The sequence below is a fragment of the Nerophis lumbriciformis genome, linkage group LG01 (genome assembly GCF_033978685.3).
Source record: "Nerophis lumbriciformis linkage group LG01, RoL_Nlum_v2.1, whole genome shotgun sequence".
In the NCBI taxonomy this organism is placed as follows: domain Eukaryota; kingdom Metazoa; phylum Chordata; class Actinopteri; order Syngnathiformes; family Syngnathidae; genus Nerophis; species Nerophis lumbriciformis.
The window spans coordinates 64,199,916-64,219,304 of record NC_084548.2 but is presented as its reverse complement, the minus strand read 5'-3'; the positions used below and the strand labels follow the sequence as shown (position 1 = coordinate 64,219,304).

General features: G+C 40.5%; 1 protein-coding gene across 1 annotated transcript in view; it reads right to left on the bottom strand.

Moving 5' to 3' along the window:
- Positions 1-1,671: 1,671 nt before the first annotated feature.
- Positions 1,672-19,389, bottom strand: part of LOC133571054 (mitochondrial carnitine/acylcarnitine carrier protein) — a 38,617-nt gene continuing 20,899 nt past the window's right edge. The window contains exons 4-9 of the mRNA XM_061924061.1: positions 19,104-19,194; positions 14,415-14,532; positions 5,154-5,226; positions 4,968-5,077; positions 2,041-2,162; positions 1,672-1,972 (exon numbers count right to left, since the gene is read on the bottom strand). Of these exons, the coding sequence (XP_061780045.1) occupies positions 1,910-1,972; positions 2,041-2,162; positions 4,968-5,077; positions 5,154-5,226; positions 14,415-14,532; positions 19,104-19,194 (577 nt within the window). The 3' untranslated portion in view covers positions 1,672-1,909. The remainder of the gene's footprint in view (positions 1,973-2,040; positions 2,163-4,967; positions 5,078-5,153; positions 5,227-14,414; positions 14,533-19,103; positions 19,195-19,389) is intronic.

The following is a 19,389-nucleotide window of genomic DNA, read 5'->3' as shown; positions in this document are numbered from 1 at the left end:
GCCACTGGGAACTGATTTTTAATGGTTTTAACCCTTCTGAAATTGTGATAATGTTCCCCTTTAATCCTGTAACAGATCTGTTGAGACAGTCCTAACTCCAGCAGCTTGGGAATCAGTCTGCTCGACAGAATGGTGTTAAAGGCACTACTGAAGTCAATGAAGAGCAGCCTGACATAGCTCCTTGGCTTTTCCAGATGTGTAAGTGTGGAATGGAGTACTGTTGCTATGGCATCCTCTGTAGATCGGTTTGCTCTATATGCAAACTGGTGAGGGTCAAGTGTAGGTGCTATGAAAGCGGTGATATGGCTTCGGACCAGTTTCTCAAAGCACTTCATGATGGTTGGTGTAAGAGCTACTGGCCGGTAGTCATTTGGGCTGCTGGAGTTTCCCTTGACATGATCATTTAAGGGAAGAATGTAATACAAAATATCAATACAAAGTGTCAAGACAGAATAAACTCTGCTGCTGCAGCAAAAGAGATACGGTCTATAGGTCCCTAAGATATATAAATATCTAATGTAAAAAAAAAACTGTTAGAGAGTAAAGTAAGAGACAATACAAAAATATTTTTTTAAATCCCCCAAAATAAATAAATCAAAAATACAAAACTAAAACAACTTAAATTCCTACAGTAAAGACAATAGTTGTCTATCCATGGGTATATCTACACCTGACATCCACTGTAATGATACCAAGTACAATAGCTTATCTAGTCGATACTATGATTACATCAATATTTTTTATCGTCACAAAATCTTTATCCTTTAAAAAAAAAAATCCTATTATGTTTATAAACTCAGAAAATACGTCCCTGGACAAAAGAGGACTTTGAATATGACCAATGTATGATCCTGTAACTACTTGGTATCGGATCGATACCTAAATGTGTGGTATCATCCAAAACTAATGTAAAGTATCAAACAAGAGAAGAATAAGTGATTACATTTAACAGAAGTGTAGGTACAACATGTTAAAACAGAAAATAAGCAGATATTAACAGCAAATGAACAAGTAGATTAACAATCAATTTTTACAGTTTGTCCCTCATAATGTTGACAAAAAATAGAATGATAAATGACACAATATGTTACTGCATATGTCAGCCTTTGTTTGTTTACTTACTACTGAAAGACAAGTTGTCTAGTATGTTCACTATTTTATTTAAGGACAAACTTGCAATGAGAAACATATGTTTAATGTACCCTAAGATGTTTTCTTAAAATAAAGCGAATAATGAAATTTTTATTTTGAAAAGTATCGAAATACAGTTTGGTACCGGTACCAAAATATTGGTATCAAGACAACCATCCACCACACACACACACACGTACCCCACACCCCCATCCCACGCCTTCGACGCTTCACCCCACGTAATTTGACGGAAAACTGGCAGCTTCGGGACGGATGCCCGCCACTGTCTCCCCCTGTTGCAAGTCTTGTGGTTTCTATGTCAACATGCATGTATGTGCTACGGCTATCACGTTTTTTGCCCCCCTCTGCCTCAGTCCACGCCCCGTTCGCCCTCAATAAGAGCCCAGTCTGAGATCTACTTTTTTTTCTTTTTTTACTCACCCTTCCCCCGCGTGTACCCTTTTCCCACCTTTTACGGGGCGCCGTAAGTGGCGACCCTTCAGCGTTCCTGTATATGTCTAACAGAATAAAAGACAGCAGTTCTATTTAAATTACTTTATTGATCAAGTGTACACAACTACATACGCTACACAAGTTTTTATGCGCCATAAATACAATATAAATATTCTTTCAATCAGAAATGGAGTCTTATATAGATAGATACAATAGCACCTCTAATAGTAAACACGGAATATGAAGCATGAAAGCTGATTTTGCGTAGCGTGGCATTCTGAAGTCGGACGTTCAGGGCAGATTGTTGGTCCAAACGGGCGCTCACTCACCAGCTGGGCATGAGCCAGTTCAAGCCCTTCAAGGCCACTTCGAACCCCAGGAAACAGGCCTGGGCAGGGAGAGAGAGAGCGAGTAAGTACTCCGGTGGACTGGGTGCAGACGGTGGAGGAGTTTTACTGCGTTGGCTGGGAAGGCTCGGAGAAAGACGGCGTTGAAGCCTTTGTAGAGCGCCTTGGGTCCTTCTTCCCGGAGCAGCGTCCTCAAGACGTCCGCCAGTCCTCTGTACTTGCCGTCCGCAGCTGTCAAACACCACTCAGTTAACCGCCTTAGTCGCCGGGTGCTTGGTCTATAAAATCGGCTTGCATGTAAAATATCCGATATTAGCTCCGATACAATCAGTCCTGCAGACACTTACAAAGTCTTCAAGTGTAACTGGCCTGGTGCAGTCCCGAGATGAACGTGCTAGCTACGGAGCGAACAACCCGATAGCCAGCACTGCTCTTGAGGTTGTCAGGCGGTGAGGATTACCAACCTACACATGGCCCAGCCACACTGGCTGGCCTCCGTTACACTCACCGCCCTAAACCTCACTCTCATCCGTGTCACGTCGCCACTTTAACCTGCCTGGTCCAGTCCCTACTTTTTCTGTTCCATCCCAGCTATCAACCTGATAGCCAACACTGCTCTTGAGGTTGTCAGGGAGTGAGGATTACCAACCTACACATGGCCCAGCCACACTGGCTGGCCTCCACTACACTCACTCCCCAAACATCACTCTTGTTCGGGTCACGGCACCACTGTAACCTGCCTGATTCAGTCTCTATTTTTTCTATTCCGCCCGGGACTCAAACCTAGGTCATTCACATGAGAGACAAGTATGCTATCGAGCTACTAACCTGATAGCCAGCACTGTTCTTGAGGTTGGCAGGGCCAACCCACAGTTGGCCCTGCCACACTGGCTGGCCTCCGCTACACTCACTGCCCTAAAACTCACTCTCATCCGGGTCACGGCACCACTGTAACCTGCCTGGTTCAGTCCCTACTTTTTCTGTTCCGCCCGAGCTATCAACCTGATAGCCAGCACTGATCTTGAGGTTGTCAGGGAGTAAGTTTTACAAACCTACAGTTGGCCCTGCCACACTGGCTGCCCTCTGCTACACTCACTGCCCCAAAACTCACTCTCATCCGGGTCACGGCACCACTGTAACCTGCCTAGTTCAGTCCCTACTTTTTCTGTTCCGCCCGAGCTATCAACCTGATAGCCAGCACTGATCTTGAGGTTGTCAGGGAGTAAGTTTTACAAACCTACAGTTGGCCCTGCCACACTGGCTGCCCTCTGCTACACTCACTGCCCTCTGCTACATTCACTGCTCCAAAACTCACTCTTATCCGGGTCACGGCACCACTGTAACCCGCCCGGTTCAGTTACTACTTTTTCTGTTCCGCCCGAGCTATCAACCTGATAGCCAGCACTGCTCTTGAGGTTGTCAGGGAGTGAGGATTACCAACATATACAAGGCCCAGTCACACTGGCTGGCCTCCACTACACTCACCGCCCTAAATCTCATTCTCATCCGGGTCACGGCACCACTGTAACCCGCCTGGTTCAGTCCCTACTTTTTCTGTCCCGCCCGAGCTACCAACCTGATAGCCACCACGGCTCTTGAGGTTGTCAGGGAGTAAGTTTTACGAACCTACAGTTGGCCCTGCCACACTGGCTGCCCTCCGCTACACTCACCGCCCTAAATCTCACTCTCATCCGGGTCACGGCACCACTGTAACCCGTCTGGTTCAGTCCCTACTTTTTCTGTTCCGCCCAAGCTATCAACCTGATTGCCAGCACTGCTCTTGAGGTTGTCAGGGAGGGAGGATTACCAACATACACAAGGCCCAGCCACACTGGCTGGCCTCCGCTACACTCACCGCCCTAAAACTCACTCTCATCCGAGTCACGTCACCACTATATCCTGCTTGGTTCAGTCCCTACTTTTTCTGTTCCGCCCGAGCTATCAACCTGATAGCCAACACTGCTCTTGAGGTTGTCAGTGAGTGAGGATTACCAACCTACACTTGGCCCAGCCACCTTGGCTGCCCTCCGCTACACTCACCGCCCTGAATCTCACTCTCATCCGGGTCACGGCACAACTGTAACCTGCCTGGTCCAGTCCCTACTTTTTCTGTTCCGCCTGAGCTATCAACCTGATTGCCAGCACTACTCTTGAGGTTGTCAGGGAGTGAGGATTACCAACATACACAAGGCCCAGGCAAACTCGCTGGCCTCCGCTGCACTCACCGCCCTAAAACTCACTCTCATCCGGGTCACAGCACCACTGTAACCCGCCTGGTCCAATCCCTACTCTTTCTGTTCCGCCCGAGCAATCAACCTGATAGGCAGCACAGCTCTTGAGGTTGTCAGGGAGTAAGTTTTACAAACCTACAGTTGGCCCTGCCACACTGGCTGCCCTCCGCTACACTCACCGCCCTAAAACTCACTCTTATCCGGGTCACGGCACCACTGTAACCTGCCTGGTTCAGTCCCTACTCTTTCTGTTCCGCCCGAGCAATCAACCTGATAGGCAGCACAGCTCTTGAAGTTGTCAGGGAGTGAGGATTACCACTCAGTTACACTCACCTCACCCTCATCCGGGTCACGGCACCACCATAACCCACCTGGTTCAGTCTCTACTTTTTCTGTTCCGCCAGGAACTCGGACCTAAGCCGTTTGCATGAAAGACACACGTGCTGGCTACCGAGCTATCAACCTGATAGCCAGCACTGCTCTTGAGGTTCTCAGCCATACTTGCCAGCCTACGTTACACATGGCAGACGCGTATTAGAAAGTATCCGGTAAAAAATGTGTCCGCATCATTCAACTTACTGCGTCATGGGCTTAGCTTAATTAATTATCGTGGCCACCATGTGTCGCTAAAAACAATTACCACTCCACTTCAACTTAAAGAAAGCAAATAGGTGAGTATTTGTCATCTGTTTGACTAATTTCCTATGATCAAGTCTTTTCTAACCGATAAAAGTATGTGTGATTTTTGCGGGTATCGTATCGGACTAATATCGTGTCGTCTTGGAAGTGAAAAAGGCGGAGTCACCGGTCTGAAAGTTGGATTTAAGGACATCCGGGGGCAACGCGATGGTCCAGTTCAAGAGTCCGGCCACACCTCCAGCGAGCAGGATGTAAGCGGCGCCGAGCTGGGAAACGCTAAAACACACACATCAAAACCACGTTTTCGGACCACGCCATTGTTTTCATCTTTAGCCTTTTCACGGCGACTGACCTTTGACCCTCCGGGGTCAGGAGGTTTTTGAGGTATTCGTACGTCAGGAAGTAGAGACCGTTAGAAGGCACGTCTGGCAGAGAGGGAAGACGATGTGCACTTTGGACATGACACAAGGGGGCGCTAATGACCTAACTGCTAATACAATCAATATACATCAAATAAAGATGATAAAGCATGGACGGCCAAATGGGACAAAGTTAAATAAATAAATACATCTTCAAATAATTACTGAAATGTTTCTCTAATTATTTATATTTGGAATTAAATACAAGTATGTTATTAAATGTGTAATCAATTTATTTAATGTAAAAAAACTATTATTCAATTATTTAATTAATCATTCAGGATTCATTTAATAATCATTTAAAGACATATTTATTTATTTAATCTTGTTCCATTTGTCACCTGTCAAAGTCAGTGGGCGGGGCTAACACAAATCTAGACCAATCATTGCATGTGGAAGTACTGGGTAACCAATCAGGTGTTAGGATCCGCCCACTGACTTTGAAGACTTAGTTTGACCAATATAATAAATCCATGGAGCGCTGTCAAGGGCCAAATGAGAGAAATAAATTAGTACCGTATTTTTCGGACTATATTTCGCAGTTTTTTTCATAGTTTGGCCGGGCTCCAGTGCGACTTATATATGTTTTTTTCATTCTTTATTATGCATTTTCGGCAGGTGCGACTTATACTCCGGTGCGACTTATACTCCGAAAAATATGGTACATTTTTGAATCATCACTAAATCATCATTAAATTAATTAAATAATAATAAATCATTTTGATGGGCCTGCTATCTGTGTGCCTCGAACCTCTGGCCAGGGGTTGCCGGAAGCCGACGTACTTTAAAGATGGTGCCGAGTGTCTGAATCTGTGAGTTTTAGGTGTAACTGTACAAAATGAGCTACAGAGTTAGCCTAAAACATTAGCGCACATTTAAATGCTAACACTTAGCATGTGTGCCAACGATGCCATTGGCATGCTAACAGTTAACATGTCTCACATTATCAACTAATATGGCTGTAAGGTGTATGGCTGCAGAAGTAGAGCAAAAAGTGAAAAATAGGCCAAAAACACAAAAACAAGTGTCACATACCAAGTTATATGCCTGTGGGGTAAAATTTAAAATTTAGCTCAAAACGTTCTCATGCTAATGTTAGCATGCTAGCAAGCAAACATTAGCATGCTATCAGTTAGCATGTGTTACATACCAAGTTATATGACTGTAAGGTGTATGGCTGTAGAAGTAGAGAAAAAAGTGCAAAATAGGCCAACGTTTGCATGCTAACAGTTAACAAGTGTCGCATACCAAGTTGTATGACTCTGGGGTAAACGGTTGCAAATTTAGCTCAAAACGTTATCATGCTAATGTTAGCATGCTAGAAAGCTAACATTTGCATGCTATCAGTTAGCATGTGCCACATACCAAGTTATATGACTGTAAGGTGTATGGCTGTATAATTAGAGAGAAAAAAACGTAAAATTAGCTAAAAAATTTGCTTCCTACCATGCTAACGTTTGCATGCTAACAGTTAACAAGTGTCGCATACCAAGTTGTATGACTCTGGGGTAAACGGTTGCAAATTTAGCTCAAAACGTTATCATGCTAATGTTAGCATATTAGCAAGCTAACATTAGCATGCTATCAGTTAACATGTGTCACATACCAAGTTATATGACTCTAGGGTAAACGGTTGCAAATTTAGCTCAAAACGTTATCATGCTAATGTTAGCATGCTAGAAAGCTAACATTAGCATGCTATCAGTTAGCATGTGCCACAAACCAAGTTATATGACTGTAAGGTGTATGGCTGTATAATTAGAGAGAAAAAAAACGTAAAATTAGCTAAAAAATTTGCTTCCTACCATGCTAACGTTTGCATGCTAACAGTTAACAAGTGTCGCATACCAAGTTGTATGACTCTGGGGTAAACGGTTGCAAATTTAGCTCAAAACGTTATCATGCTAATGTTAGCATACTAGCAAGCTAACATTAGCATGCTAGCAAGCTAACATTAGCATGCTATCAGTTAACATGTGTCACATACCAAGTTATATGACTAAGGTGTATGGCTGTGTAATTAGAGAAAAAAAACCCTTAAATTAGCTACAAATTTAGCTTGCTACCATGCTAACGTTTGCATGCTAACAGTTAACAAGTGTCACATACAAAGTTATATGACTCTGGGTAAACGGTTGCAAATTTAGCTCAAAACGTTATCCTACTAATGTTAGCATGCTATCAGTTAGCATGTGTCACATACAAAGTTATATGACTGTAAGGTGTATGGCTGTGTAATTAGAGAAACATTTATTTTTTTAAATTAGCTAAAAAATTAGCTTGCTACCATGCTAATGTTAGCATACCAAGTTATATGACTCTGGGGTAAACGGTTGCAAATTTAGGTCAAAAATGTATCATGCTAATGTTAGCATGCTAAGCTAACCATGCTATCAGTTAGCCTGTGTCACATACCAAGTTATATGACTGTAAGGTGTATGGCTGTGTAATTAGAGAGAAAAAAACTTAAAATTAGCTAAAAATTTTGCTTGCTACCATGCTAACGTTTGCATGCTAACAGTTAACAAGTGTCGCATACCAAGTTGTATGACTCTGGGGTAAACGGTTGCAAATTTAGCTCAAAACGTTATCATACTAATGTTAGCATGCTATCAGTTAGCATGTGTCACATACAAAGTTATATGACTGTAAGGTGTATGGCTGTGTAATTAGAGAAACATTTATTTTTTTAAATTAGCTAAAATATTAGCTTACTACCATGCTAATGTTTGCATGCTAACAGTTAACAAGTGTCACATACCAAGTTATAGGAATCTGGGGTAAACGGTTGCAAATTCAGCTCAAAACTTTATCATGCTAATGTTAGCATGCTAAGCTAACATTAGCATGTTATCAGTTAGCATGTGTCACATACCAAGTTATATGACTAAGGTGTATGGCTGTATAATTAGAGAGAAAAAAACCCGTAAAATTAGCTAAAAATTTTGCTTCCTACCATGCGAACGTTTGCATGCTAACAGTTAACAAGTGTCGCATACCAAGTTGTATGACTCTGGGATAAACGGTTGCAAATTTAGCTCAAAACGTTATCATGCTAATGTTAGCATGCTAGAAAGCTAACATTAGCATGCTATCAGTGTCACATACCAAGTTATATGACTCTGGGGTAAACGGTTGCAAATTTAGCTCAAAACGTTATCCTACTAATGTTAGCATGCTATCCGTTAACGTGTCAAATACAAAGTTGTATGACTGTAAGGTGTATGGCTGTGTAATTAGAGAAACATTTATTTTTTTAAATTAGCTAACAAATTAGCTTGCTACCATACTAATGTTTGCATGCTAACAGTTAACAAGTGTCACATACCAAGTTATAAGAATCTGGTGTAAACGGTTGCAAATTTAGTTCAAAACTTTATCATGCTAATGTTAGCATGCTAAGCTAACATTAGCATGCTATCAGTTAGCATGTGTCACATACCAAGTAATATGACTGTAAGGTGTATGGCTGTGTAATTAGAGAAAGAAAAAACTAAAATAAGCTAAAGATTTCGCTTGCTACCATGCTAACGTTTGCATGCTAACAGTTAACAAGTGTCACATACAAAGTTATATGACTCTGGGTAAACGGTTGCAAATTTAGCTCAAAACGTTATCCTACTAATGTTAGCATGTTATCAGTTAGCATGTGTCACATACAAAGTTATATGACTGTAATAATTAGAGAAACATTTATTTTTTTAAATTAGCTAAAAAATTAGCTTGCTACCATGCTAACGTTTGCATGCTAACAGTTAACAAGTGTCACACACCAAGTTATATGACTCTAGGGTAAACGGTTGCAAATTTAGCTCAAAACCTTATCATGCTAACGTTAGGATGCTGGCAAGCTAACGTTAACATGTTATTGGTTAACATGTGTCACATACCAAGTTATATGACTCTGGGGTAAACGGTTGCAAATTTAGCTCAAAAACGTTATCATGCTAATGTTAGCATGCTAGCCAGCTATATGACTGTAAGGTGTATGGCTGTGTAATTAGAGAAAAAAAAAACCGTAAAATCAGCTAAAAATTTTGCTTGCTACCATGCTAACGTTTGCATGCTAACAGTTAACAAGTGTCACATACCAAGTTATATGACTCTGGGGTAAACGGTTGCAAATTTAGCTCAAAACGTTATCATGCTAACGTTAGCATGCTGGCAAGCTAACGTTAACATGTTATTGGTTAACATGCGTCACATACCAAGTTACATGACTCTGGGGTAAGCGGTTGCAAATTTAGCTCAAAACGTTATCATGCTAATGTTAGCATGCTATCAGTTAGCATGTGTCACAGACCAAGTTATATGACTGTAAGGTGTATGGCTGTGTAATTAGAGAAAACAAAAAACGTAAAATTAGCTAAAAATTTAGCTTGCTACCATGCTAACGTTTGCATGCTAACAGATAACAAGTGTCGCATACCAAGTTAAATGACTCTGGGGTAAACGGTTGCAAATTTAGCTCAAAACTTTATCATGCTAATGTTAGCATGCTAAGCTAACATTAGCATGCTATCAGTTAGCATGTGTCACATACCAAGTTATATGACTGTAAGGTGTATGGCTGTGTAATTAGAGAAACCCCCCCCGTAAAATTAGCTAAAAATTTTGCTTGCTACCATGCTAACATTTGCATGCTAACAGTTAACAAGTGTCACATACCAAGTTGTATGACTCAGGGGTAAACGGTTGCAAATTTAGCTCAAAACGTTATCATGCTAATGTTAGTATGCTAGCAAGCTAACATTAGCATGCTATCAGTTAGCATGTGTCACATACCAAGTTATATGACTGTAAGGTGTATGGCTGTGTAATTAGAGAGAAAAAAACGTAAAATTAGCTAAAAAATTTGCTTGCTACCATGCTAACGTTTGCATGCTAACAGTTAACAAGTGTCACATACCAAGTTATATGACTCTGGGGTAAACAGTTGCAAATTTAGCTCAAAACCTTATCCTACTAATGTTAGCATGCTATCAGTTAGCATGTGTCACATACAAAGTTATATGACTGTAAGGTGTTTGGCTGTGTAATTAGAAAAACATTTATTTTTTTAAATTAGCTAAAAAATTAGCTTGCTACCATGCTAATGTTTGCATGCTAACAGTTAACAAGTGTCACATACCAAGTTATATGAATCTGGGGTAAACGGTTGCAAATTTAGCTCAAAACTTTATCATGCTAATGTTAGCATGCTAAGCTAACATTAGCATGCTATCAGTTAGCATGTGTCACATACCAAGTAATATGACTGTAAGGTGTATGGCTGTGTAATTAGAGAGAAAAAAACATAAAATTAGCTAAAAATGTTGCTTGCTACCATGCTAACGTTTGCATGCTAACAGTTAACAAGTGTCGCATACCAAGTTGTATGACTCTGGGGTAAACGGTTGCAAATTTAGCTCAAAACTTTATCATGCTAATGTTAGCATGCTAAGCTAACATTAGCATGCTATCCGTTGGCATGTGTCACATGCCAAGTTATATGACTGTAAGGTGTATGGCTGTGTAATTAGAGAAAACCCCCCCGTAAAATTAGCTAAAAATTTTGCTTGCTACCATGCTAACATTTGCATGCTAACAGTTAACAAGTGTCACATACCAAGTTGTATGACTCAGGGGTAAACGGTTGCAAATTTAGCTCAAAACGTTATCATGCTAATGTTAGTATGCTAGCAAGCTAACATTAGCATGCTATCAGTTAGCATGTGTCACATACCAAGTTATATGACTGTAAGGTGTATGGCTGTGTAATTAGAGAAAAGAAAAACGTAAAATTAGCTAAATATTTTGCTTGCTACTATGCTAACGTTTGCATGCTAACAGTTAACAAGTATCACATACCAAGTTGTATGACTCTGGGGTAAACGGTTGCAAATTTAGGTCAAAAATGTTTCATTCTAATGTTAGCATGCTAGCAAGATAACATTAGCATGCTATCAGTTAGCATGTGCCACATACCAAGTTATATGACTGTAAGGTGTATGGCTGTGTAATTAGAGAAAAAAAACCCTAAAATTAGCTAAAAATTTAGCTTGCTACCATGCTAACGTTTGCATGCTAACAGTTAACAAGTGTCGCATACCAAGTTAAATGACTCTGGGGTAAACGGTTGCAAATTTAGCTCAAAACTTTATCATGCTAATGTTAGCATGCTATCAGTTAGCATGTGTCACATACCAAGTTATATGACTGTAAGGTGTATGGCTGTGTAATTAGAGAAACCCCCCCCCCCGTAAAATTAGCTAAAAATGTTGCTTGCTACCATGCTAACATTTGCATGCTAACAGTTAACAAGTGTCACATACCAAGTTGTATGACTCAGGGGTAAACGGTTGCAAATTTAGCTCAAAACGTTATCATGCTAATGTTAGTATGCTAGCAAGCTAACATTAGCATGCTATCAGTTAGCATGTGTCACATACCAAGTTATATGACTGTAAGGTGTATGGCTGTGTAATTAGAGAAAAGAAAAACGTAAAATTAGCTAAATATTTTGCTTGCTACTATGCTAATGTTTGCATGCTAACAGTTAACAAGTATCACATACCAAGTTGTATGACTCTGGGGTAAACGGTTGCAAATTTAGGTCAAAAATGTTTCATTCTAATGTTAGCATGCTAGCAAGATAACATTAGCATGCTATCAGTTAGCATGTGCCACATACCAAGTTATATGACTGTAAGGTGTATGGCTGTGTAATTAGAGAAAAAAAAACCTAAAATTAGCTAAAAATTTAGCTTGCTACCATGCTAACGTTTGCATGCTAACAGTTAACAAGTGTCGCATACCAAGTTAAATGACTCTGGGGTAAACGGTTGCAAATTTAGCTCAAAACTTTATCATGCTAATGTTAGCATGCTAAGCTAACATTAGCATGCTATCAGTTAGCATGTGTCACATACCAAGTTATATGACTGTAAGGTGTATGGCTGTGTAATTAGAGAAACCCCCCCCGTAAAATTAGCTAAAAATGTTGCTTGCTACCATGCTAACATGTGCATGCTAACAGTTAACAAGTGTCACATACCAAGTTGTATGACTCAGGGGTAAACGGTTGCAAATTTAGCTCAAAACGTTATCATGCTAATGTTAGTATGCTAGCAAGCTAACATTAGCATGCTATCAGTTAGCATGTGTCACATACCAAGTTATATGACTGTAAGGTGTATGGCTGTGTAATTAGAGAAAAGAAAAACGTAAAATTAGCTAAATATTTTGCTTGCTACTATGCTAATGTTTGCATGCTAACAGTTAACAAGTATCACATACCAAGTTGTATGACTCTGGGGTAAACGGTTGCAAATTTAGGTCAAAAATGTTTCATTCTAATGTTAGCATGCTAGCAAGATAACATTAGCATGCTATCAGTTAGCATGTGCCACATACCAAGTTATATGACTGTAAGGTGTATGGCTGTGTAATTAGAGAAAAAAAAACCTAAAATTAGCTAAAAATTTAGCTTGCTACCATGCTAACGTTTGCATGCTAACAGATAACAAGTGTCGCATACCAAGTTAAATGACTCTGGGGTAAACGGTTGCAAATTTAGCTCAAAACTTTATCATGCTAATGTTAGCATGCTAAGCTAACATTAGCATGCTATCAGTTAGCATGTGTCACATACCAAGTTATATGACTGTAAGGTGTATGGCTGTGTAATTAGAGAAACCCCCCCCGTAAAATTAGCTAAAAATTTTGCTTGCTACCATGCTAACATTTGCATGCTAACAGTTAACAAGTGTCACATACCAAGTTGTATGACTCAGGGGTAAACGGTTGCAAATTTAGCTCAAAACGTTATCATGCTAATGTTAGTATGCTAGCAAGCTAACATTAGCATGCTATCAGTTAGCATGTGTCACATACCAAGTTATATGACTGTAAGGTGTATGGCTGTGTAATTAGAGAAAAGAAAAACGTAAAATTAGCTAAATATTTTGCTTGCTACTATGCTAACGTTTGCATGCTAACAGTTAGCAAGTGTCACATACCAAGTTATATGACTCTGGGGTAAACGGTTGCAAATTTAGCTCAAAACGTAATTCTTCTAATGTTAGCATGTGTCACATACAAAGTTATATGACTGTAATGTGTATGGCTGTGTAATTAGAAAAACATTAATTTTTTTAAATTAGCTAAAAAATTAGCTTGCTACCATGCTAATGTTTGCATGCTAACAGTTAGCATGTGTCACATACAAAGTTATATGACTGTAAGGTGTTTGGCTGTGCAATTAGAAAAACATTAATTTTTTTAAATTAGCTAAAAAATTAGCTTGCTACCATGCTAATGTTTGCATGCTAACAGTTAACAAGTGTCACATACCAAGTTATATGACTCTGGGGTTAACGGTTGCAAAATTAGTTTAAAACTTTATCATGCTAATGTTAGCATGCTTGCAAGCGAACGTTAGCATGCTATCAGTTAGCATGTGTCACATACCAAGTTATATGACTGTAAGGTGTATGGCTGTGTAATTAGAGAGAAAAAAACATAAAATTAGCTAAACATTTTGCTTGCTACCATGCTAACGTTTGCATGCTAACAGTTAACAAGTGTCGCATACCAAGTTATATGACTCTGGGGTAAACGGTTGCAAATTTAGCTCAAAACTTTGTCATGCTAATGTTAGCATGCTAAGCTAACATTAGCATGCTATCCGTTGGCATGTGTCACATACCAAGTTATATGACTGTAAGGTGTATGGCTGTGTAATTAGAGAGAAAAAAACGTAAAATTAGCTAAAAATTTTGCTTGCTACCATGCTAACGTTTGCATGCATGTGTCGCATACCAAGTTGTATGACTCTGGGGTAAACGGTTGCAAATTTAGGTAAAAAATGTATCATTCTAATGTTAGCATGCTAGCAAGCTAACATTAGCATGCTATCAGTTAGCATGTGTCACATACCAAATTATATGACTGTAAGGTGTATGGCTGTGGAAGTAGAGAAAAAAGTGCAAAAAAAAAAGTCCGAAAAAATGTTAGCATGCTAATATTAGCTTACTAGCATGCTAACTTTTGCATGCTAACAGTTAACAAGTGTCACATACCAAGTTATATGACTCTGGGGTTAACGGTTGCAAAATTAGTTTAAAACTTTATCATGCTAATGTTAGCATGCTTGCAAGCGAACGTTAGCATGCTATCAGTTAGCATGCTATCAGTTAGCATGTGTCAAATACCTCTGATGAGCGTCAGCACGGTTCCTTTGTAGACGCTGCGGATGCCCTGCTCCTTGTAGAGCCGCACGGCGCAGTCGAGGGGACCGGAATATTTGGACACGCCCCCGCCAGCCTGCACCTGCGACACACAACACACTTCAAGGTCTATGTGCAGAACAGGGGTCTCAAACTTGCAGCCCATATTTTGCGGCCCTCTACTCAACTTCATAGTTTAATGCACAGGTGTCAAACTCAGGGCCCGGGGCCACATCATTTATATGGCCTGGAAACAACACGTTGCTATCTATATACATTTCAGCAGAATAAAACACAAATACTTTTTAAACTACTATATCATCTAATGATGCAACAAATATTATATCATCATACAAACCCCAAAACCAGTGAAGTTGGCACGTTGTGTAAAAGGTAAATAAAAACAGAATACAATGATTTGCAAATCCTTTTTCAACTTCTATTCAATTGAATAGACTGCAAAGACAAGATATTTAACGTTCAAACTGAAAAACGTTGTTATTTTTTGCAAATATGAGCTCATTTGGAATTTCATGCCTGAAACATGTTTCAAAAAAGCTGGCACAAGTGGCAAAAGAGACTGAGAAAGTTGAGGAATGCTCATCAAACACTTATTTGGAACATCCCACAAGTGAACAGGCTAATTGGGAACAGGTGGGTGCCATGATTGGGTATAAAAGCAGCTTCCAGGAAATGCTCAGTCATTCACAAACAAGGATGGGGAGAGGGTCACCACTTTGTCAACAAATGCCTGAGCAAATTGTTTAAGAACAACATTTCTCAAGCAGCTATTGCAAGGAATTTAGGGATTTCACCATCTACAGTCCGTAATATCATCAAAAGGTTCAGAGAATCTGGAGAAATCACTGCACGTAAGCGATGATATTACAGACCTTCGATCCCTCAGGCGGTACAGCATCAAAAGGCGACATCAGTGTGTAAAGGATATCACCACATGGGCTCAGGAATACTTCAGAAAACCACTGTCAGTAACTACAGTTGGTCGCTACATCTCTAAGTGCAAGTTAAAACTCTACTATGCAAGGCGAAAGCCATTTATCAACAACACCCAGAAACACAGCCGGTTTCCTTGGGCCCGAGCTCATCTAAGATGGACTGATGCAAAGTGGAAAAGTGTTATGTGGTCTGACAAGTCCACATTTCAAATTGTTTTTGGAAACATTGGAGGTCGTGCCCTCCGGACCAAAGAGGAAAAGAACTATCCGGATTGTTCGAGGCGCAAAGTTCAAAAGCTAGCATCTGTGATGCTATGGGGGTGTATTAGTGCCCAAGGCATGGGTAACTTACACATCTGTGAAGGCACCATTAATGCTGAAAGGTACATACAGGTTTTGGAGCAACATATGGTGCCATCCAAGCAACGTTATCATGGACGCCCCTGCTTATTTCAGCAGGACAATGCCAAGCCACGTGTTACAACAGCGTGGCTTCATAGTAAAAGAGTGCGGGTACTAGACTGGCCAGACTTGTCTCCCATTGAAAATGTGTGGCGCAATATGAAGCCTAAAATAGCAGAAGGGAGACCCCGGACTGTTGAACAACTTAAGCTGTACATCAAGCAAGAATGGGAAAGAATTCCACTTCAAAAATGTGTCTCCTCAGTTCCCAAACATTTACTGTGTGTTGTTAAAAGGAAAGGCCATGTAACACAGTGGTAAAAATGCCCCTGTGACAACTTTTTTGCAATGTGTTGCTGCCATTAAATTCTAAGTTAATGATTATTTGCAAAAAAAAAATTAAGGTTCTCAGTGTGAACATTAAGTATCTTGTCTTTGCAGTCTATTCAATTGAATATAAGTTGAAAAAGATTTGCAAATCATTGTATTCTGGTTTTATTTGCCATTTACACAACGTGCCAACTTCACTGGTTTTGGGTTTTGTATATACATGTAGTGTGTATATTGTACATATTGTTATGAAGGTGTCTGTCACTACATTATATTTATACTTGCAGTGTGTATATAAAACGTTGATGGAGGGTTTTGAAGTTGTTTTAATGGCTTTGAAGGCTACAACTATGACTGCCATTACCCGCATCTTTATAGTGTTTTTTTTATCATCTTTAAAATCGTAAAAATTAAAGAAATAAAGACGTGTGTTCTTGTCCCTCATGTTTGTGAACAATAGGCACAATTCCATAAAAAAGTCCAGCTCTCCAGTCCCTTCACTCGGCACCAGTAGATTCCTGATGGTTCACCCTTCCAGGTGAGTTAATTTACTCTTGCTCCACTCACGCTCCTCGTTCCCGTGGCTCCGATCCGGCGCTGCCGTGTGTAATGTTAAGTGTTTCCTCTCCGCACCTTTTGTGTGCATCCTCAGTTGTTTTTCCTCACTCCTTTTTTAATGCGCTTTTTGTTATTTTTTTTAATATTTCTTCTCTGAAGCCGAAAGCCGATCGTGACAAAAGCATGTTCCCCAGGGTTACACACGCCCCCCTGGCATCGCACACCACCTTACTATTTGAGAAGGACCGATATAACCTGCAAAAAAACAACACTAATAGTAATGTAAAGGCAGAAAAATGATATAAATACAGTTGTGTTGGACTTCTGTTTGTGTTTATTATTGCCTGTTGTTAGAATAATTGTTTCTAAACGATCACAAAAACTTTGTATTACATTGTGTTCCTGACAAGAAGACAAAAGGCTGTCTTTTGAAACCTACCAAGAGTAAGGCTCGTAAAACTCCACTGTGTAGGGGAAGGGAAGCAAGATGGTGTTCCTGTGTTCTCTCATGTATGGTAATCAACAGAAGGATGTTGTTCTGGCTTAAAGGGGAACATTATCACAATTTCAGAATTGTTAAAACCATTAGAAATCAGTTCCCAGTGGCTTATTATATTTTTCGAAGTTTTTTTCAAAATTTTACCCATCACGCAATATCCCTAAAAAAAAGCTTCAAAGTGCCTGATTTTAACCACCCGTCCATTTTCCTGTGTCGTCACATAGTGAAGCCAACACAAACAAACATGGTGGAAAGAACAGCAAGCTATAGCGACATTAGCTCGGATTCAGACTCGGATTTCAGCGGCTTAAGCGATTCAACAGATTACGAATGTATTGAAACGGATGGTTGTAGTGTGGAGGCAGGTAGCGAAAACGAAATTGAAGAAGAAACTGAAGCTATTGAGCCATATCGGTTTGAACCGTATGCAAGCGAAACCGACGAAAACGACACGACAGCCAGCGACACGGGAGAAAGCGAGGACGAATTCAGCGATCGCCTTCTAACCAACGATTGGTATGTGTTTGTTTGGCATTAAAGGAAACTAACAACTATGAACTAGGTTTACAGCATATGAAATACATTTGGCAACAACATGCACTTTGAGAGTGCAGACAGCCCAGTTTTCATCAATTAATATATTCTGTAGACATACCCTCATCCGCACTCTTTTCATGAAAGCTGATCTGTCCAGTTTTGGAGTTGATGTCAGCAGGCCAGGGAAGCTAGGGTCGATAGCTCGCTCGTCTGCGGGAACAAACTGCCGCCATCGCTTGCCGTGCTACCGAGGTCCTTTGTCCCTGAATTGCTCACACACTCTGGCAGATTCAATGGGGGTCTGGTGGCAGATTTCTTTGACTTTATCGTTGGAAATGCATCTGCTTTGAGTGTCGCAGGATATCCACACATTCTTGCCATCTCTGTCGTAGCATAGCTTTCGTCGGTAAAGTGTGCGGAACAAACGTCCAATTTCTTGCCACTTTCGCATCTTTGGGCCACTGGTGCAACTTGAATCCGTCCCTGTTCGTGTTGTTACACCCTCCGACAACACACCGACGAGGCATGATGTCTCCAAGGTACGGAAAACAGTCGAAAAAACGGAAAATAACAGAGCTGATTTGACTCGGTGTTTGAGAAAATGGCGGATTGCTTCCCGATGTGACGTCATCGCTCAGAGAGCGAATATTAGAAAGGCGTTTAATTCGCCAAAATTCACCCATTTAGAGTTCGGAAATCAGTTAAAAAAATATATGGTCTTTTTTCTGCAACATCAAGGTATATATTGACGCTTACATAGGTCTGGTGATAATGTTCCCCTTTAAAGACTTCAAAGCGGAGAGATGACAGGATCTGACCAACTCTTTTTGAAGTATTTTACGAACTCTTTTTTAACTATTTTATGGAACTCTTTTTGAAGTATTTTACTAAGTCTTTTTGAACTATTTTATGAAACTTTTTTTGAACTGACCTTTTCCGTAAATTGTTTACGACCTTTTTCTGTGAACTTTTTTGCGACCTTTGTCCTTTGGAAACAACGGTGGCCAGGTGGTCGGGGAGGGTCCAAAATAAAAGAAGGAGACATGCCATCTTTTGGCAGAGCGTGCAGTGTGTCCAGACATCTCTCCTCAATTGACTCCAAATTGTTTAATTCTTTGCCTCTTGTCTTGTTTAATAGATGTCATCAGTGTTTGAACCTGACATCTGTCCTGTCTTCAGTTTGTGTCTTTATTAGTTTTCGGACTCGCTGCATTCTTTGTTGCCGTGTGTGTGTGTGTCCGTAACTACGCTCAACTCTAAAGTGTACTCATTAACCAAGACCACCTGCACTATCAACCCCATCCATGGTCACCGGATGATAATGTACGAGAGAAACGTAGAAGGAACCAAAGAACTGAAGCGTTGGATGTATGGTTGTTTAATGGACTTTACCTGCAGTAAGCATTTAATCCGCTCTCCTGGAGCCACGATTACAGTGGTGAAGACCCCCGCCAGGCATCCCGACAGGAATATTTGCGCATGCCTGAACACAACACAATAATGTCACAACAGGAACACTTTTGGAATAAATCACTGATTGGTTAAGAAAACCATAAAAAAAGAGCAATAAACACATACTTACCAACCTTGAGACCTCCGATTTCGGGAGGTGGGGGGTGGGGGGGGTGGTCGGGGGTGGGGCGAGGTTGGGGGCGTGGTTAAGATATATATATATATA